At 37.9% G+C, this 22,150-nt stretch overlaps 2 protein-coding genes across 2 annotated transcripts; both read right to left on the bottom strand.

Moving 5' to 3' along the window:
- Positions 1–3,255: 3,255 nt before the first annotated feature.
- On the bottom strand, positions 3,256–8,672 carry odad1 (outer dynein arm docking complex subunit 1; the record flags this gene model as incomplete). Its single annotated transcript, XM_083939673.1, has 14 exons — positions 3,256–3,370; positions 3,760–3,850; positions 3,945–4,048; positions 4,167–4,330; positions 4,965–5,133; positions 5,448–5,530; positions 5,899–6,033; positions 7,037–7,224; positions 7,318–7,385; positions 7,473–7,586; positions 7,741–7,866; positions 7,973–8,162; positions 8,427–8,523; positions 8,606–8,672. 14 exons carry the CDS (start codon positions 8,670–8,672, stop codon positions 3,266–3,268), a joined length of 1,701 nt encoding a protein of 566 aa, XP_083795799.1. The 3' UTR covers positions 3,256–3,265.
- Positions 8,673–11,784: 3,112 nt separating this feature from the next.
- On the bottom strand, positions 11,785–15,464 carry tas1r3 (taste receptor, type 1, member 3; the record flags this gene model as incomplete). The annotated part of the gene is made up of 8 exons (XM_083939548.1): positions 11,785–12,378; positions 12,483–12,853; positions 13,092–13,212; positions 13,314–13,520; positions 13,614–14,033; positions 14,116–14,472; positions 14,856–15,156; positions 15,262–15,464. 8 exons carry the CDS (start codon positions 15,462–15,464, stop codon positions 11,785–11,787), a joined length of 2,574 nt encoding a protein of 857 aa, XP_083795674.1.
- Between the last annotated feature and the right edge of the window lie 6,686 nt (positions 15,465–22,150).

Genomic DNA, 22,150 nt, shown 5'->3' with positions numbered 1-22,150 from the left:
GGCAAAATTCCCAAATAAACAAACAAGAGAGGGAGAGAGAGAGAGAGTGAGGGAAAGAGAGAGAGAGACAGAGAGAGAGAGAGGGAGAGAGAGAGACGGAAAGAGAGAGAGAGAGAGAGTGAGTGAGAGGGAAAGAGAGAGAGAGAGACAGAGAGAGAGAGAGGGAAAGACAGAGACAGAGAGTGAGAGGGAAAGAGAGAGAGAGAGAGTGAGTGAGAGGGAAAGAGAGAGAGAGAGACAGAGAGAGAGAGAGAGGGAAAGACAGAGACAGAGAGTGAGAGGGAAAGAGAGAGAGAGAGAGACAAGGAGAGAGAGAGGGAAAGAGAGAGAGAGAGAGAGAAACAGAGAGAGAGAGAGAGAGAGAGAGAGAGAGAGAGAGGTATTTTAGTAGGTCCAGATAACAGTCTTGTCTGAGATAAAGGCATTTCATAAGCGCTAACACAGTTTGTTCCCAAAGCAGAACAAGACTGGGGACAGGAAGTGGAGAGCATTTAACTGAAAACATGACAGAGTTGACAAGAACTTAACATAATAAACTGCTGGTGGCTTGAAACAAAATGGATTGGAGCATTAGTTTTTGGGGAGTGGAACAGAGGGAAACACTATGATTGGCATAACAGGACATGGGCCATTGTTGTTGCAGTTGATAAGGTGCAACAGTTTGAAGAGGAACAGAAGAATAGGCCCCACATACATGCAGTTCCCAGACGAGTGTGTGTGGAGAAACGCTACCTGTTCTTGCATGTTTTTGTTGGTGCGGTTTGAGGTGTAGGTGTTTCCAAGAAATTGTTTGGATTATTACTTTTTAACTTAATGCAGCATTCTCAACAGTCTGCGTTGTATAAGCAGGTTTGGGTCAGATTATTTTGTAGCCTACTGAACAGAATCCATTACGAAATTGTAATCCAATGTGAATACTTTTGGATTACTTCAAAATCAAACAAAAGGTTCAGAAATATTCATTGTTTTCTCTTTTAACATCTCAAAACCTTTTAAAGCAAATACAATCTATTTTACATATTCAGCATTTACAGTCGGTCATATGAGATTACTCTCACTAAAACAGTACTGACACAAATCATAGGTGTATTCTACGTGTGGGATGTTTTTTTGTGTAAGTTGGTGTTGCTTCCTACCTTACACTTTATAATAACAAGAACATTGTTCCCCAGATCACAGTGATATAATATATCATATCATAATATATCAACAAATTACTTACCATTCATTTACTAATGATTTGTTTTATGATTGATTCATGAATTACAAAAGACTTGTAGGTGATTTACAACACGGTTGTCAGGTGTTTACAAAGCACTCAATTAGTCATTTGCAAACATTAATGCGTATTTTGTTGATGATTAGTTCATTATTAACTTAGGTTACCAATGAGGGAAAAATTGCAATATTTTAAAAGACGTAATCTCAAAAATGTAACTCTAATCTAATTACACGGAATCTGGCTGATTGTATTTACTTTTTTTGTAATCTGATAAAGAAACATAATCCAGATTTCATGTAATCTGTTACTGCCCAACCCTGTGTATACGATACAAATGGATGACAAGGACTAAAATGACAAGAGATTATTCGGTGCGAAGCAAAAGGTGCTCTAGATAATGTGGAAACTGTCCCTCCAAAAGAAGAGAAAAGGTGGAAAATGTGCTTATATGGAGAAGGAAGGGTGAATAAGGTGGTTGTTGCTGGTAGGTGCAGCCTGCATAAGGAGGTGGACCTTGCAATTGGCTGATGCAGGCGGTCTCTACAGGCAATGAGGACTCTTTGTCAGGAGTAGGAAATGAGGTTTCTGTTGTGATTAAAAGGAAGGTTTCTATGGCAATGCAGAGAGCCGTGTGCACAGAGAATTTGTTGGGAATGGAGGGGGCTAAATGAGAGTCGAATTTCAAAGAAAGCAGCCTCCTCCATCTCATCTCCCAACGCCGCCACCCCTCTGCCTTTCCACAGCGCCCTTTTTATCTCAGATAATCTGTTTTCATAGCCACACAGTTGAGACTGCAAGGGGGATTATCTTGAGCAAACCAAGTCATTGGTCGATTAGTCACAAATGTTTACCGAGTAGCAGTTTCACTTCCTGAAATCGCTGCTGTCAAAAACCCCAGATACGCTAATTACAACCACACAATTTGAGTGAGACAATCAATATAATGACCTATATTTGAGAGAGGTCTGTGTTATCACTTTGCCTGTACCGCCCATGATAAGAAAAAGTATGATGGCATCAGTGTGACCTTTAAAACCTAAATATAGTAGCAGCCTTTGTTAATTGTTTCACTGTTAGTAAAAATATGTTTCTAAAAATAAGTTGTACCCGATGTTCTCTTATGTACATAGGAAGCTGCTCTCTGCAGCAGTGACAGTCATCTTTGCCCCAACACAGGCTCGCTCCAGCAGTGGCTCCAGGATGTTTGAATAAATGACATTTGAAATTCCTGAGGATCAAAGTGAAGCTTCTAATTTAAACCTTTCATATTATAAGCCACACTGACTGAAACACTATATAGATGCTCCTCATATGAAAATAATAAGGTATGCCCTATACACTATGAATAGATAACTGAGCATTAATGGGGATTGGTGTTGATTGTTGTGTACAGAATATGAACAGAGAACTAATTTAAAGGAAAGATCAAAGTTTATTCAAATAATGACACTGATTTTTATAAAAGAAATCTGAATAAAGGAGTGTGATCCGCCAAAATACATCTGGGAAAAATCATCATTATTATTTTGCTAACAAAAATGTGCTCAAAATCATTGTGGACAGTGAAGCACTATAAGCTCCTCACCTCATTTTTGGAAACATGGACTCAAATCTCAGCATGCCAATTAGAATTACAAAGGGTTCTGCTGCCCCCAACCTTTTTATTTGAGCATAGCAGCAAGTATCATGTAATGAAAAACTGCCAGTGCAGGAGGACTGTGCTGTGACCAGATTGTATAGTCAAAGCCAGATGGCAAGTCACACATCAAAAGGACAGCTGGTTACCAGAATCTGAAAAGGCATCTTTATAGTTCCAAACCTAATTAGATCCAACTTAAACAAATCACACCAAGATACACACAGGCCTTCAACAGCCTATGCCAATTATTCATCATAAAAGGTGACATTCACATAACATAATTAAGCTAAATGTTTACATGTGCAAGCTGCAACATTTCAAAAACAGGCTTGTTCTATCAGTGGTCATGATCTCCATGGATGCCTGTTTCGGTACACATACAGTACACTGAACAGGTCGATGTGTTAGATTAGTGCGTCTTCCAGTGAGCGCCGTTTGCCATCAAACTGCTGACTGATCTTTGAGGCTTTGGTAGCTGCGTGTCGGGCTGAACTCTCTTTCTGCAGAACCTATGAATCACATCCAGAAAAATGAACAAAATATATTTTTTAAATGTATTGCGACGTAAGCCATACATAATCAGTTACGTGTAGGATTGGCACTAAGGTTGTCAAAGGTATCAATACTTTGTTGATACCACAAGTTTAAGTTTAAGTGCCTAAGCTTTAAAAAAAACACAGATCTACAATCAAATTTTCACATCATTATTACAAATGTGTTGGTATGTGTTCAGTGACTTCTGTACCAGCACTGTGTGCTGGGTGTTGTAAAACAAAACAGGTTTTGTGTGCCAAGAACTTATTTTTCTTTTTGATGTGGTACTGAAAGAAGTGTTGAGTAGCATATTGTATTGAAGTATAAAATTCTGGTATCATGGTATCGGGAGTCATGCACCGACCCCTTTCATTATTCTTTTGCGAAGTTCCCCCTGTGAAAGTGGCCGTTCTTCCTCATCAGTGACAGGAGACTCTTCTGCATCGTACTCCACACTGAGAAGTCCAACACAGACACACTCATCAGCCGGATGTGTTGAAATAAATGTATAGATTTTCTAATTATAAACACAACAGATTAAAGGCTAACCTGTTGATTTCAGGTTGGATGCTAATATTCTGCTGAAGCAGTTCTGGATTTTGGCCTAAAAGAAATTTGGCCAGGTCTTTTGGATTGTAGTCCTTTTCCAGGTCCTGTGTGAGTTGCAAATACAGAGGAACATTATATAACAGGGCAGAAATATTAATAGAAAAAGTTTATATAACAGGAATGTATGTGGGAACAGGTAGGAACCACAGGCTGGCAGGTTACTTTAGAATTGAGGAAAGCTTGTATGGTCAGCAGCTCGTTGGTCTTCTGTTCCACCAGACCCAGGTAGGACATGATGTTGTTCTCACTGATGCCTGAGGAGGAGCCCAGTAGATCCTCTATCACTGAACAGTCACACTCCATTTTGGAGAAGATGCTGTTCACTCCTGTGGGATGGGAAAAAAGTCAGGAGATCCTGGAACTGTCTGTGTTATCTTGTCTGCGATAAATATCCAGCCATGCTGAAGCTTTAATTTTTTTTTTGCTTATACACATGTATTTAGGACAAATATGTATTTTATAGGTCTCTAATTTCCTAATAATGTCATGGGACCTTTCCTGGAAAAATAACATAATTTGGGTAAAATATGTTTTTATTAATTTTGTGGGTTTGTTTCTAGGGACAAATATGTAACACAAACCAGTGCCACATACAGCATGGTTTATAGCCTAGCTTAACATAAAACTCAACAACAAAAACATAAGAGACAAAAAAAACCCAAACTCATTGAAAACACAAGACTCAGAAATCAACAAGAAAATGCAGATGAAACAATACAAGACAAACTAATACAATAAAGCACCATAAAACAAGAAACATCAGATCCTTCCTGACTACATGATTGATCTCTCTCTCAAATTAAACCCATGTAAATAATCACTTATTCACTGTTATTTGTGTGTTGGACTGTATGTTTGGCTATAAACTAATTTAAAGGAGAATAATAAATTCTTTTGCAAATTAAATTAAAAAAAATTCTTGGAAAATTCTTTGGAAATTATGGACCCGTGTTGCCAGACCTGTCTTGATCTCATCCAGGATTTTGCTTATGATGCCGGCTTGGTTTTCATAGTCTTCAGCCTGAGACTCGGTTTCCTTTTGTTGGTCATCGAAGTCTCTCAGCAGGGCGTGATGATCTTGCTTCTGTTGCAAACCTGTTACTCGAAACTGCTCAATCTCTGCTTGTATCTGCAAATTGACATGTTTCAACATTGACATTTGGATAAATAGATAAGTGACATGAATCAAACAAAACCTCTCACTTGCTCTAACTGCTATCAGAAATTACCTCTTTAGCTTTCATTTAAGTTCCTAGAACTCACAAGAGTTTTGTAAAAACTCTGTGACTCTGGCCTTTAAAGTCCTTAATATTGATTGGCTGTAATCTCTGTGAACAAGGAATTGATTGTCTGTGTGATATTGTTGTACTGAATAGGAGTATAAGCTAATTGCATTAAAAATGGAAGAAAGTAATGACTAGTAAACAGAGAAAACATACTCACCTGGCTGATTTGATCTCTCAGTGCCTCAGCTTCATTGTTTTGCTCGTTTACAAAATTGAAGAGTGCAAAGTTCCGGTCTTCAACTACACAGGGAAACCGCAATACAGCAGCAAAATACATCAAAATCTTTTAGCCTGAGACTCATTATTCATATTATCAAAATGGGACCTTCAATGTATTTAGCTTCAGTGTTCCTACAAAGGTAGAGAAATGTAAACTAAATTCAAATACATCATATACATTTCTTTTGTCAAAGGAAAGAGATAACTGTTATTATTTTGCTAGTGTTTATAATTCAACAACACATGCACAAAAAGAGTGTTTTTTTTTTTTCTTACCACAGATCCTGTCATAACTTGAGGATGGGTTCCAGAGTCAAAAAGACTGTAAGACGCGTAGTATTTGGGTAAGGATGAGTCTGAAACAGTCAGATTGTGTTGGTAAGACTTACCCTGAATGAATCTGGTGACCAGCATGTCCAGGTTGTCCTCCCCTGTCACAGTCTGGATCCTCTCAAACACCTCCTCTAGAGCGTTCAGCGACTCTTCCCCCGAGTCCATCCTCCTCTGCTCCCTCAGCTCTGACACTGGGACAAACAAGCACCATTACCATCATAATGGACTGTATAACAGCCACTGGGTGTCCAGCCACTGTCACTGTCACCATATATTACTGCTATATGAATGATGTTAACACAAACACTTTTCTTATTCACATATTGGCAAACATAAATCAACAATGCCATATCTGTACACACTCTTCTACTGTAGTACTTAACATCGATCTTTATTTTTGTATCAGCGCTGCTACTACTGGCGGAAACAAGTTAAATACTGTGAAAAGGATCCTTTCATATCTTTTACAGTGTCCAAGGACTCGCTGACAGGATCGACTGCACTGACTGTTTATAAGCCAACAGTACATTTATTTTAATCTGTGATAATACAGTATAACATTTACTCTGTAAAACAATGTTAGCAGCAACTTTAGTCAATTATAGTATTTTAAAAATATTGTATTGCCTATTGTTTGCAATTAGCAGACAGTTGTAGTACTGTAAAATAAAAAGTCATGTTTTCCTCACTGAAAAGGAACGAGTCAATAAAAAATAAAAACATAAAGCAACGGATACATCTGAGGACATATCCATCCAAGTTTTTGTGAGCATAAACTGAGACTAAGCAATGCTACATGCTGAATCCAAATGTCCAACCACCAGACTTGCGGACAGAGCCTTCACACAGTTTTACACAGTCATAATGAGTTTGTTTGTTTTTTACTCTGTGACTGGAGAAATGATGTCACACTAAGTGACCTTTTGCATCGTCTCAAAATGATTTTATTTAATCTTCTTATATTTACACTACATGTAGATCAGTTGGGATTCTTCTCTCTAGCTTGTGCTCATGGGATATACTGTAGGAGATTGTGCCAGGGCATTCATAATGCACAAGCTGTTAACTTGTGAGATTCGCCCACCCTGACTAATCACTGCCAGTGTTATCATCATTGCTAACATTTCTTCCATTATCATGATGATTAATACTGTCAAAATAGCAATATTAGCGACAACACAGTGGCACTCTTACATTGTCTGTGTCCCATCTCATGGCCATCATCCTGCCCGCTCCTTTCGCTGCACTTGGTGGCCATGAACTCTTTGAGGCTGCACTCATGTGCAATAACCCTTCCTAGCTCCTTCATCTCTGCGTTGTACTGGACGAGGTCCTTCACTGCCTTGTCCCTCATCATGCTCATCTTGGACTGAGCCTCCACCCTGAAGCAGAAGGCTTTATAAATATAAGATAATGAGGAGCATATCGTGCTGAGTTTCCCCCCCCCGTATTATTACACAACTTTCAAATCTTACCTGGCATCGTAAGCAGCAGTAGAAAGGTTGACAATTTCTCCAATTTTCTTGCGGACATTGTGCAATTCCTACAGTAAACAAGAATCATTGCAGAGGCGTTTTGAAAACCAGTGTAAAAACGTTGTCTCTGAATCATCCGTAGTGTGACTTCTGACCTTGTCCAGCCTGTTGTGGAGTTGCTGGAAACGGACTCGCTCAATATGAAGAGTCTGCAACTCCTCTCTCAGGTGGCTGTTTTTGGTCAGCTGCTCATTGAAGCGAGTCAAGGACTGAAAGGACATAGAACACACAAAATATTACAATGGTATATAATATGTAAAGATATGCCATTGTGAAAACAGACAAATAAGAACAGTATAACTTCAATATGTGAGGTGATGTCTGTTTTCAAGGTTTTTTGGGATTATGACTTTCAAAACTCACTCTGTCTAGTTTGTACTCCAAAGTGCGTATGGCCTTCTGAGTCCGCCTTATCTCAGACCTTTGTGTATCACCAGTACTGACCTCCCCCTTTCTCAGCTCCGCCAGCTTCAACTCCATGTTTGCGATCTGACCACATTACAAAACACAATAACACATTACAATAACTGCGTTTTGTGAGAAAAGTAAACATGCTATGTTTAGTATCATATTGAGTGAAAAGGACTTTATTCACTTCTTTCTCTTGCTCTTTTTGACACTGCTTCTCTTTCCCCAGCTCCTCCTCCAGCATGTCTCTCTGCTCCAGCAGAGCACGAAGACTCTGGGTGTCCTCACTGTCCTGTTGTTGCCGTGACAAGCTCTTACACGCGCCAAGGTTTCGATGCAGCTCCTCCTGCTCCTTCAGCAGCTTCTCTATTTCCTGCCTTCATCCACAATACATAAGCAGACATCAGGTGAATAAAAACACACACACACACACACACACACACTGACACACACACACACACACACACACACACACACACACACACACACACACACACACACAACACACACACACACACACACACACACACACACACACACACACACACACACACACACACACACACACACACACACACACACACACACATACACACACACACACACTGTTGACAATGTGATGTAGGTATAGTTGGAATCACTGTTGCTTGCGGATCTGCTCCCTGGCCTGAATGTTGTAGGCCTGCCGATCTCCTTCCATGATCCTGAACTGTCTCTGCAGTTTGGCTATCTCTGATTCTGCTTAAAAAACATCATATGGCACATGTTTCAACCAAATGTTGGCAATTGGTAAAATAACATTACTTTACATGAACATTACCTGTACCATCAATATCCATCTCACTGCCATCTGAGCGGGCACTTGTGGCTGATCTTCCTCGAGGCATGGTTACACTGGGTCTTACTGGATAAAAAAAAAAAAGTAAAGGGACGTTGTTTTCAGAAAATATTGAACTTTTACTAATTGAACTGTAATTGTCCTCTGACCATTAAGTTTAATCACACCTAGTCTCATATTCAGTTTCCAAACCTAGATTGAAAGCTGAATATTATACAAAATAAGTTATAAATGTTTTCTTTCTGTGATTGCTTAGAAGCAGCATTTAATTGGCATTGAAATATCTGCATGTGACAAAGTGGTAACACTAGTTTATGTGAGCTATATGTGATTAATGAAACAAGATATTTAAATCTAACTAGCAGAATAGTTAAGACAAGGCATTATTTAACTATGGAAGCCCTAAAGGGTCATACATTACATACATGTTATTTCCTCTGTTTTCCGTGATAACAAGATAATTTTGATCCTTTTTCTTGTGATAACAAAATAATTAATTTGAGAGCTAATGAATGAAACGCCAGAGATTTCCATCACACCTGACATGTCATGCCTTGTAAAGTCGTCTCATATCTTGAAAAACACTGACAGATGATTTCAGTTGGTTATTTACTGTTATGAAATTAAACTGTAGTCTGTATATTTATATATACATGTATATATGTATATTATTTTTGTTGTTGTAATATAATATTGTTGACAAAGTTTGTTAAAAAACAAAGTAACTGTAGTTAAGGAGGACATCAGGCTCACTCATGCCTCTGATAAAGCTGAAACCTCACTAACTTCTTAGATGACGCACACTAATGTGAACATTATCTGTAATAAAAAGAAATAAAGCTGTTTCAGCCTGTCAGGCCTCGATTGAAGAGATCTATGACGGTGATCCATATGCTCCCGCTCCTCTGACATTGATACACCAAATGATGTTTCCTGCAGTGATTTAATAGACAAGACTATCGTGTTTTCCCCAGATCTCAAATTAATCATCCTGTATCACGGGAAAACAGAGGAAATAAAATGTATGTAATGTATGACCCTTTGGGGCTTCCGTTTTTACCATCCATATGCACGTTGTAAAAATACTCAATGTACTGTTACTTGTTTGTAATGTGCGTTGATAATAAAGTGTGTTAAAAAAAAGAAAAGAAAAAAGTAGCCATGGCAACGTAGAAATAGTTAGCTAACTAACAATGAAAGGTATCGAAAAAGGTGTCTGCTGTTTAGTAAAAATAAGACTGTGACGTTATCTCATCCGTTTAAAGGTTAGAAAGTAAAACGCAGAGTCACCTACCAGTTCTCGCAGCAGGCTCCCCGTAGTCTGAGTTGTTAGCAACCGTTGCTAAGTGACCTGGGAGTAGCAGTGGTGACGTTATTGTTTACGGCCAGCTTGAAAAATAAATAATAATAATAATAAAAATAAACTAAAAAATAATGTTTAGGGCCAGTTTGAAAAACAAATAAAATAAAACAAAACAGAAAAAAAGTGTACGGCTAGCTTGAAAAATAAATGAATAAATAATAATAATAATAATAAAAAAGGTTCACGGCCAGCTTGAAAACTAAATAAATAAATAATAAAAAGAAAACCCTAAAAATAAAAAGGTTTCACGGCTAGCTTGAAAACTAAATAAATAAATAATAAAAAGAAAACCCTAAAAATAAAAAGGTTTCACGGCTAGCTTGAAAAATAAATGAATAATTAATAATAATAATATTAATAATAATAATAATAATAATAATGAAAAAGTTTCACGGCCAGCTTGAAAAATAAATAAATAGATAATAAAAAGAAAACCCTAAAAATAAAAAGATTCACGGCCAGCTTGAAAAATAAATGAATAAATAATAATAATAATAATAAAAATAATAATAATAATAATAATAAAAAGGTTTCACGGCCAGCTTGAAAAATAAATAGATAAATATTAAAAAGAAAACCTTAAAAATAAAAAGTTTCACGGCCAGCTTGAAAACTAAATAAATAAATAATAAAAAGAAAACCCTCAAAATAAAAAGTTTCACGGCCAGCTTGAAAAATAAATGAATAAATAATAATAATAATAATAATAACAAAAATAATAATAATAATAATAATAATAATAATAATAATAAAAAAAAGTTCACGGCCAGCTTGAAAACTAAATAAATAAATAATAAAAAGAAAACCCAAAAAATAAAAAGTTTCACGGCCAGCTTGAAAACTAAATAAATAAATAATAAAAAGAAAACCCAAAAAATAAAAAGTTTCATGGCCAGCTTGAAAAATAAATAAATAAACAATAAAAAGAAAACCCTAAAAATAAAAGGTTTCACGGCCAGCTTGAAAACTAAATAAATAAATAATAAAAAGAAAACCCAAAAAATAAAAAGTTTCATGGCCAGCTTGAAAAATAAATAAATAAATAATAAAAAAGAAAACCCTAAAAAAAACGTTTACGGCCAGCTTGAGTACTAAAGAGGTCCGAGCGAGTCTGCTATGGGACATACACAACCCGAGTACAAGTACAATACCTGAGTTACTTTACACAACAGATTTAAAAAATAACATAAGGCTACTTGCTATGCAAAAACGGCCTCTTTTAGTCTCTAAAGATAATATTTTTTTATTTTATTTCATACACACAGGATAATTATATGTACACAAGTCTTATACAACAAAAATCAGGACTTCATTGACTCTCTCTCTCTCTCTCTCTCTCTCTCTCTCTCTCTCTCTCTCTCTCTCTCTCTCTCTCTCTCCCTCTCTCTCTCTCTCTCTCTCTCTCTCTCTCTCTCAAACAGTATAAAACAAAAATTGTATACTAAAAGAAAACAAAATCCCAAGTTTTTAAAATTGCCCCTTCATTGTTAAATGTGGCATAAATGTTAGCAATGTTAACAAGAAAATTACACTCTTAAATGCACCTTTAAGTTGTAAAATGCTTCTATTCTATTTGTACACATACATGTGTTGTTTTTGATTAGATATTCATATTGCATTATAGCCTAATACACAATGTTTCATGCCGGCCTTCTGTAGACCAAAGCTAGTTTATCATATTAAATTTAAACAGACACTCTTTGTTTCACATGTAACACATGCAAATATATATTTTACATGACATTTGGTTATTAAAGATACTTTCTTTGAGTTTTTATTTATAAAACTGCACTTAAGTTTACTTCGCCGACTCTTTCTCTGGCTGGGGTTCCTCCTGAGCTGGTGTTAATGGGGCGCCCTCTAGGAAGGTACAAAAGTGTTCAGCTCTATTAAGCTCCGGTTTTCTTAACAGCAAGTAGCATTTTGGGAAGTAGTAGGCTGCCACCAGTCCTAAGTTGCTTGCCAGGGTGAAAGAAACATGCACAATGGACTTGTTCTTTGTATTCAAGCCTATGTAGATGGGGATAAAGGTCACCCAAATCACACAGTATATCAGGGAGGAAAAGGTGATGTCCCTGGCAAGATTATACTGATGAAGAGGCTTCGCTGCCATGAAGGTACACATGAATGAAATAAGGGCCATTACACCATTGAAACCTTGTATCACAGCAAATCCAATCAAGGGTAACACTGGACATGGCAGAAATGCTCTCAAAAAGTCTATTTTCTTTTCTGCCACATGTTCAGACAGAGAGGGCCCTTCATTAACAAACCAGCCGCAGAGCCCAGCCTGCACAACGCAGCAGACCAGCACAAACAGCCAGCTTCCAGGGCCTCTTAGTATGTGCAGGTGAGAGGCGGCCGTCTCTGGGAACTCTGTCACGTAGAGTATCTGTTTGAAAATAGGGGTTTGCAGCCTGATTACAATGTGCACTCTTTATTTTGTCATACAGTACAGTATTTTAGTTATTTATTATTGAACCTGACATTCCTTACCTGTAGTGAGATGGCCGTGATGATGGAGAGGGCCACTGTTTGGAAAAGGGAGGTGAGGGGCAGCTGAAGACGACACACCACATTCCCTGGCTGCCCCAGGAAAAGCAGCAGACTGAAGCAAGCTCCCATAAGGCTTACCAGAGCCACAAAACTCAGGACTCCCCCCGATGCCGCCACCATTAGGGTCCCCCGGTGTTTCAGGAATACAATGCCTACTGACACCTGACATACCAGGAGCAGCACTCCAGCCAGTGTCAATTCCAGAGCCTCAGGCGTGTCCCAGGACAAAACATCAAAGGTGGGTTCAGTGCACTGAGTGCTGCGGTATTGAGACCATTGACGTTCAGGGCACTTTGTGCATTTGATGTCCTCTATGAGTCAGAAAGCACAGGAAATTTGGTTTGATTATCAAGCACACCATGTAGAAATCAAATTAAACCACCACTTCTTGTGATGCACTGCATTACCAATTAAGAAATATGGATAGTTGTACTTTTTTGGAAATACACCTATTATTATTATTATTATTATTATTATTATACACTAGGAGAGTGACATGAATCGTCTCATTTAGCCTAGCTTTAGCATAATAAATATTTCCTGCATTACCCTCATTTGCCTGGTAAGTGCCTGGCAAACAGTCGATACAATCATAACAGCAGGAATGGAAGCCTTTGACTCTGCGGACCTGGCCTTTATCACATTTTGCTGAACATTTGGACTGAGGAACCTGCAAAGTAGCATTACAGTTAGATCTGTTGTGTTAACAATTCCATCATTTCAGAAACCCAAACTGGATTATGATCAGATGGTATTTATAAATGAAATTACCTCAGAATCCTCAGTGTGCCATTCGAAGAGGGTTTTGTTGATGGACAACAGGTGTCCATAAAAGCTTCCCACATTTGGGAAGTTGAAACCTGAACCACTCCAGACCCACTCAATCATAGTATAACCTATGTTTGGGTTTCCATTACTGTCAAACTCTAAATGCATGCCATTTATGTCTACAGAAGTATTCCTTAAAACCTCCAAGAGCTGCAAAATAAGATTTTATTCGTCAATTAATCTCAGCTTTTGTTACAAAAAAACCAACACAAACCTATATATCAGAATAATAATATTTTTCACCTTCCAGGGATAGATTCTGGTTTCTGATCCATACATACAGGCAGCTGAATTGCAATCCAGCAGGTTGTGCAGTGCCTGTGCCACACTGTAGATGGCAGCATACACACTGAAAGCTGCGCGCTTCACTGCAGCATCTTCCACCAAGCTAATATTATCAGGGGACAAGTTCCAACATTGTGGACAGGGATTGTCAGGATTGCCTTTAGACTTTGGTGCTGGAGGGGATGTATTCTGCCTCTCCTCACTCAGTTTGGTGAGGAGTTCCCGTGTGTAGTTTTCCAGCAGAACCAGGGTCTGTATTTTGTCAATGAATCCAATGACTGTGCCGATTGATTGTATATTTGAGAGGGAAGCCACTTGGTTATTGATCGACCAACTTGTACTGGCAATCCACACAGCTGTTATATTCTTCTTAATGACCTGGAGTAGAGTGGATTGGATCATTGGTACTGAATCGAATATAATCTATCCACCATTAGCTTAATAATAATACTTTACTGACCTCTTTAAAGAAGATCTCAGCTTGCTCTGGAAGAGCAAAGACCACTACCACTCCAACTTTGGTGTCATTGATATTCTTGATGATGGTATTGATGGCTGATTCAGGGTCCGTGTAGACTGGAATCAGGCCCTGATAGGCCACGCAGACAGACATATTTTGTGCTAATTTGCTGAATTCCTGTACACCTCGTTGTCCATACTCCTCTTCACTGCCCACCACTGCCACCCAGGTCCAGCCAAACTCCTGCAGCAGAAGCACAATGGCCTCCACTTGCCACTTGTCACTGGGCACCGTACGGAAGAATGATGGGTAGAGAAGCTTGTCACTGAATTTATCACTTGTGGCGCCGAAGCTTACCTGAAGTGAAAAAAAGTCGTATGTTACCACTACCACTAATGATGCAACATTACTGACACATATGGCCTAATGCACGTTTAGCGAGGTTGCAGGATTGTTTTCACCTTTCTGTCTGCAGAATTTGTCACTGCAACTCCAACCAAAATATGGTTGGGGTCTGAGCAAGGGGTTGGGGAGTAAGTAAATATGCTTTGCATATAATTTTTCAGACAATTTAAGGCTCAGTTTTTTCGGACTCTGTAGAAGCGAATGTTTATCTTCATCTTTCAAGATTTACTTTCAACATTATTTCAACATTTCTTTTTATTTTTTTACAAAATGTAAAAATCAGCCCAGGACATGAATGCATGCGGACATATGTCCAGACATATTTGTAACCAAACCTGTGGCATCAGAAAGAATCCCAGGAGTTTTCCTATGACCGACACCATTTCAGAGGTAGAAGGACCAATCACGGCTGACATGCTGGTCTCATAGTTAGTGTAATTACACTCCACAGGTAGCACTTTGTGAGATTTTGAAGTGAGGAAAGAGATGGTGGACTTCACAACAATGGCAGACTGTCTGCATGTGTCATAGATTTCATAACCCAACTTGATGCCAGGGAGCAGAGTTTGGTTGGCATTGATCTCATCCACTGCGTATTTCATCACCAGAGCGAGGCCCAGTTCACGCTCATTTAACCTAAAAGAACAATGTTAACTTGTTAGTCAGGTTAAGCATACATGTTGGTGCAGAATTTCAAATAACAGGGTCATTATTTCCCTAAAACGCCTCACAACCAGTTACCTTTCACAGCTGATGTTGCCAGGCTCCGTCCTCTGGCTGAGGTTGCTGGTGAGGTGGTTGATGGAAAAGAGCCCTCCGAGCATAATGTCTCCAGGCAGTTTGAAGAGACTGGTAGAAATGTTGTGGAACCATTCAGGTGGACTTGCACTGCCGCTCAGTCTGAACAGCAAGCACAAAACCAGCAGAGTCAAAGATGCAGCCATGATGCAGATAAGCTGCAGACTGAAGCTCGAGTAATTAGAACAGAGTGCATATGTGTCAGTACATCAGTTTTTGTATGCAAACTCATCTGAAACCCCAAAAGCAAAACTGGTTCAGTTGGTCACTCCCCTTCCCGGCCACCTGTAATTCCAAGTAACTCCAAATCATGTGAAATGGTCCTTATAATTTTCACCCACATTTACATTTGTGGTATAATTAGACATGAAATGTAGCATCAACACCCCTTAACTTATTTAATGAAGATATGTTTAACTATTATTATTGTAATTTTGATTGGATCAATTGAACCTTAATTCTCAAGGAACTTTGAATGGTGGCATCTTATTATACTTATTGGTTGTCTTATTCGTAAAGTCCTGCATGTAAGAAGAAAATACTTACTACGCACCTTGTGTGTGTGTGTGTGTGTGTGTGTGTGTGTGTGTGTGTGTGTGTGTGTGTGTGTGTGTGTGTGTGTGTGTGTGTGTGTGTGTGTGTGTGTGTGTGTGTGTGTGTATGTGTGTGTGTGTGTGTGTATTGGTAAGTGGTAAGTTCATCTTTCCGGAGCATTTTCCTAACATTTGCTTGTGGTTTGTTGTTTGACTCTCTTTGGTGCAAATATCTTTCAGGAGATGAGCACATTAAGCGCAGTAAATTCCCTTTTGCCTACTCACCATGTGAGTTGTTATCACAGGAAAACCTCACATGTATCACTTAGCAAATGTTACTTTGTGTCATTGGCTTATCATATCATCTTCAAGAAAATATATACTACATTAACTCTGTCACTGTAACCAGTGTGCCATTATGAATGAGTCGGTAATAAGCATCAACATTGATGCTGCTAATGCTTATAATACAATATATTTTAAGATCTTTTATATTATGTTTAAATATTTGTCGTCATGTTTTGCATTCACCTCAGTGTTGCTTTTGCATATACATTTGCATGCAACACTGGATGTTTGTCATTCATACAAGGACATTGACATATTTCCTCCCAAGGCATTTGCATAAACCTGCAGTACACTAGATGTATGCTCTTTTAAATGGTTAAAACAACATACTGAACAAGTCATAATATTGTAGTTCATACATTTATTTTGCTGTTACAGGTCCAGGCTACTTGTTTTCTGAACTGTTGGTCACAGACTTTCTTTGCTTAAATGTTTTTTCCTGTGAAGCAATTTGAACTACTATTTGTATGAAAAAGAGCTATACATAAAACTGAAAATGGGACAATAGCTAAGCTTGATTGACTTAAAGCTGAAGTCGATAACTTTCTATAAAAAATATGTTTTTTCATATTTGCTGAAATCGTATCTATATCCTGTTAGCACTATGAGACGGATGATCTGTGAAAAAGACCGACTCTCAACCCCTGCTTGTGAAAACTGTGAAAATAGGCAGAGCTGATTGAATGAATCAAGGTAAAATGAGAAAGTCTGTCAGGTTGGAATTGGTCACAAACTTTGTAATTTTAAAGCTAAATAGTACACTAAAATGTTTCTGAAAAGACTATGCGAAAAATAGGCAACATAGTAATAGAATCTTGATTCATATTTGATCAGCGCTAATGACTTTCAGTTTGACTGGAGTTCATGAGCTGTTATTAACACAGAGTCAAAGACTCCTTGGCTCCTGGTTTTTTTAGGTTGGTCGTGGTGGAATCTTGCAGATGCCAGCAGGTGGAAGCAGAGGTACATGACTATTTTACAGATCGTCTGTCTCATTGAGCTGTCCCGTATAGTGACAATTTCAGCAAATAGGAAAAACACAAACATATTTTCAGAAAAAAGTTACCAACTTCAGCTCTAATATCAACATTTTCAGTGTTAGATCCTCTTGTCCAGCTGACGTGCAAGTGTTTGTATTTTGGGAGGAATCTTGTTTACTTGCACAGCTGATGAATTCTCAGGATAATGCGGGATCACACGAGAATTGCGGGATCTTCTTAGATGTTGTGTTTAAATTTTAACAATATATTTGCAAAAACTCACAAAAACTCACTCGAGACTTGCTTCCTGACCAGCTATACTAAACTTAACCATTCAAGTTCAATGCCTAACCTTCATCAACTAACCTAACCATTCCAGGTTAATGCCTAATGTTAACCATCTTGCGAGACTTTCGCAAATCTTGGGTTACCATCTAGACATAAGTAATGTGTGCAGATTGAAGGAAAGCTTGCCAATCCGTCCTGTGAGGAGCAACTGGCAGTTGAGGGAAACATGTTGATGACTATACAAGAGGCTCCTAAAGAGGTTAGCTTAGATGCTGCAATAGCATCAGTTTGATTAGGGTATTTCTTCACTGAGAAAAGAGAACGAAACTGAAGGCTTTTCTCAATGTAAAATATGTTCTCTCTTTTTCCTGTCTGACTGACATATGGTTCATCCAATAACCTGCCAGGCTGCCCTTTTCCAATCAGTCTGCAATGAAGACTTGTCAGATGGTTGTGTGCAACAAACCATTTGATAAGTCAGGAAGACAACAACATTTTTTTTAAATGTCGATTTTCATAAATATTTCCTTATTGTTATTTGATTATTTTGAGTTAATACATAGATAAACCCTCAACATTGAAATCAACTTCTGTTTTAGTCGTTTAAATTATTTAAATGTCTTGCCCACACTTCTCCAATGTTTTGTTGTGGAAGAATTTGGTCAATAAAGGTCAGGATCAGCTTTTCTCTGTGGTTTATTGCAAGTATTTCTCTGCAGAAAAATGTTCACCCCAACTGCTTCATGCACAGGGCCAAGAATCAGAAGGAGGGACCCCAAACCCTTACAGTGATACTCCTTTTAAGGAAAAGACAAAACACAGATAAGGTCAAAAACACAAGGCTCTGCTGGATGATGTTATCAGACAGGAACAGGGCACTTTTCAGACGCATCATTCTTCACCAACACACATGCAAGCAATAATGATTTGTCATCTCCTGTCTATAGAGAACAGGATGCATGGGTCACACAATGCCTCTGTCTCTTCTGGAGTTATCTCATGTCATGCTGTAGTCACACTCATTATTACAGGCCTACTCAGCAAAGAACAAGCAGGACGATCATTTCAGGTTGTGTTCAAACAGTTTCCCACAGAGAATGCAGGATTCATGGTTGGGCTCATAAAGGTTATGATTTATAAATTTCAAGTATCCAAAATTCCAGTGACAGTCCCCTCTTTGAACATTCTTACGTTCACAAGAGGTAATTTATAATACATTTTCTTTACTTCTATACCTCAAGGTCAGTTTACAGGAATGAACACAAGCATGTACAAGTATGGAGGAAAAGCTTTTTTGTATTTTTGAAAAAGTGGAGTCACACAACAAACTGAGATAATGGCCAGTGCCACAAAAAATGATAAAAATAACAATTAAGATAAAATAGAAATAGAAGGATAATTCAAAACTTTCAACCCTGTTTTCTCTCTCTGTTACAACCACCTTTTCTCAAGTGTACAAAAAAGGATAAAAATAATAAATAAGATAAAATAAAACACAAATAAATAAAAATCACACGAAATCAACCATTTTTTCTCTTAGACCCCGACTCAGGTGTACAGGTCATCTCGGACTGGCTTATCAAAATATTTGGTTCTTGTCTCATCTATTTTATTGGTAATGTGTAGGCTCTGTAGGTGTGTTTATTATGAATATGTAGCATATGTGTTTGTTAATCAAGTTGCTAGGATCTCTAAATGACCAATAGCTGTTTGAACCAGTGTGTGTGTTTGTTGTGCATTTACCAATCCAAGGCCGGCTGTGCTGTGGTGTTATCAACCAATGCAGCTTCGTCCCCTCAGCTGCGCTCCCACCTTTGCAGTCCTCTGAGTTGATTTTGCTGCTAATTATTCATGTGTCTATGTTATGTTTATTTCTATTGATTCCAAAGAATAGGGAAGTTATAAATCATGGTCAGGGATGTAGATATTTTGTGTTGAGATGAACACTGCCTTTCAAATCACTAGCAATAACAGAAGAAAACAAAAAAATGTATTCATTACTGTAGTGCTTTAAACTTATTGTCTCTTTGATTTGATCTTTAATCTACCAATTCCTTATTAAGATGTGTATACATCAATGTTGTACTGATTTGCACATTTTGGCTGTTAGTTGAGTCTTTGTCAGTCTTCCAGTTGAATTTTCTTCCTTGATTAATATTAATCATTTGTATATTTCATCTTATTTATGTATCTAAGTAAACAGGACCTTGTGTACGCATCCCCACATTTAAAAGAGCCTTTCGGAATAACTGAAAAAATAAATAAATAATAACAACACATCATAAACAGAAAGCTAAAATATCCCTGCAAGATGGTTAAAAATAAAACATTTCAAATTGCTTCAGTATTACTGTGTGAATAAATGTCATAGCTGTCCCCCTCAATTTGTATCTTAATTTTTAAATGTAGGTGCAAATTTATTAAAGCAGAGTGATTTATCTTTTCAGTATCAACACACAGTTTATGTTGTCAGAGGGCACAGCAGATGAGGCAGATGTTTGTGTTTTGTTTGGTTGCTCGTTAGGTTCACATTTCTTTTTCAGACTTCCAAAACATAAACATAGAGTTATTATTCATTCATCTTTATTCTTGGATTCCTTCTATTGAATTTGTTTTTAGTATAGTATTTAGTATAATAATTTTTCTCTGTTTTCTCATTTGTTTTAATTGTTCTAGATTATTTTCAGATTTCCTGCATTCGTCATAGGCTTGGTGCCTCAAAGATATTTCTCTATCTTTGTTTTTCTTGAAGGCGGCGTCCCTCCAGCACGTTCTGTGTTTACGCTGATAATGCCGAATTATCAGACGTTATCAACATTAGTTTCAGGAAAACACAATTGTTGCAAATTGATTTCCCTTTAATCAACAGACATTATTAATTTATAACCCAACAGTTGCTAAATTCAATCGCTGTCAATCTCTTATTTCCTCTCCTTTAATTGCGTGTGAGAGTTTTGTAAACACAACCTTGTTGCTGGAACAGGATGTCATGTTTTCTTTCAGTTACTGAATCAATTCAATTCAATTCAATTCAATTCAATTTTATTTATAGTGCCAAATCATAACAAAAGTTATCTCAGGACACTTTACAGAGTAGGTATAGACCACACTCAATGACTTATTTATGATTTACATAGACCCAACAATTCCTCTGTAGAGTACGGTGGCAACGAAAACCTTCCCTTTAACAGGCAGGAACGTCAGACAGACCCAGCTCTGTAGAGGACGACCATCTGTCTTGACCGGTTGGGGAGGAAGAAAAGGAGAGATAAAGAGAGAAAAGACGGACAGATGGACAGAGAGAGACAGACAGACACACTTCCAGAGATGCAAGCAAGCAAAGCCTAACAGTAACTATAATAATATCTATAGTAATGTGAATATGACTTATATGTTTAGACAGTTAATACAACAGAATAGTAGAAACAAGCACAGCCAAGGTGATAGAATGACAATGATAATAATTATAGTGGCAAACATGATCAATGATGAGTAGTGGCAATAGCATCTACGATACAGTGAGACATAGCACTGGTGGTGTTTTTATGGCTACAAATTTTATAGTTTATTAAACTAGTGATAGTATATATGAGTAACAGTGATAAAAGCAGCAGGAAGCGTCATGTAGGACCACGATCAGCAGGCACCACCACGATCAGCAGAGACCTGAGAGACGACAAAACACAAACAACTCCAGGGAAGAAGCTGAATTAGTAACATGCATTGATGAGACATGAATGATACAGACAGAGAGGAGAGAAGCTTAGAGCAGCATAATTAAGCAGAAGAAAATCTTATCGTAAGTCCTAGCTGTAAGCTTTATCAAAAAAGAAAGTTTTAAGTTTACTCTTAAATATGGGGACAGTGTCTGCCTCCCGAATAACACTTGGGAGTTGGTTCCACAAGAGAGGAGCTTGGTAGCTGAAGGCTCTGCCTCCATTTCTACTTTTGGAGACTCTAGGAACGACGAGTAGCGCTGCATTCTCAGAGCGCAGCGATCTAGTCGGGTGATACGGTACTATGAGCTCTTTAAGATACGACGGAGCCTGACCAATAACAGCTTTGTAGGTAAGGAGAAGGATTTTAAATTCTATGCTAGATTTTACAGGTAGCCAGTGCAAAGAAGCTAATACAGGAGAAATATGCTCTCTTCGATTTGTTTTAGTTAGTACACGAGCTGCAGCATTTTGGACCAACTGGAGACTCTTAACAGACTAATTGGAGCAGCCTGATAATAAGGGGTTACAATAGTCCAGCCTAGAAGTAGCAAATGCATGGACTAGTTTCTCTGCATCTTTCTGAGACACAATGTTCCTAATTTTTGCAACATTACGCAGGTGAAAATATGCTGTCCTTGTTGTTAGTTTTATGTGAGAATCTAAGGACATATCCTGATAAAAAATAAAACCCAGATTCCTTACTGTGATGCTGGAGGACAACACAACATCATGCAGTGTAACAATGTCTTTAGCTATTGAGTTTCGGAGGCCTTTGGGGCCAAGTACAATAACTTCAGTTTTATCTGAGTTTAACATCAGATAGTTGCAGGTCATCCAGCTTTTTATTTCCTTAATGCACATTTGAAGTTTATCTAACTGATCGGTTTCTTCTGGTTTGATCGACAAATATAATTGTGTATCATCAGCATAACAATGAAAGTTTATGGAGTGCTTCCTTATAATA

The sequence above is a fragment of the Echiichthys vipera genome (assembly GCF_963691815.1).
Source record: "Echiichthys vipera genome assembly, chromosome: X".
In the NCBI taxonomy this organism is placed as follows: Eukaryota; Metazoa; Chordata; class Actinopteri; order Perciformes; family Trachinidae; genus Echiichthys; species Echiichthys vipera.
Note: the sequence above shows the minus strand (reverse complement) of the source record. Positions and strands in the feature narration are given on the sequence as shown.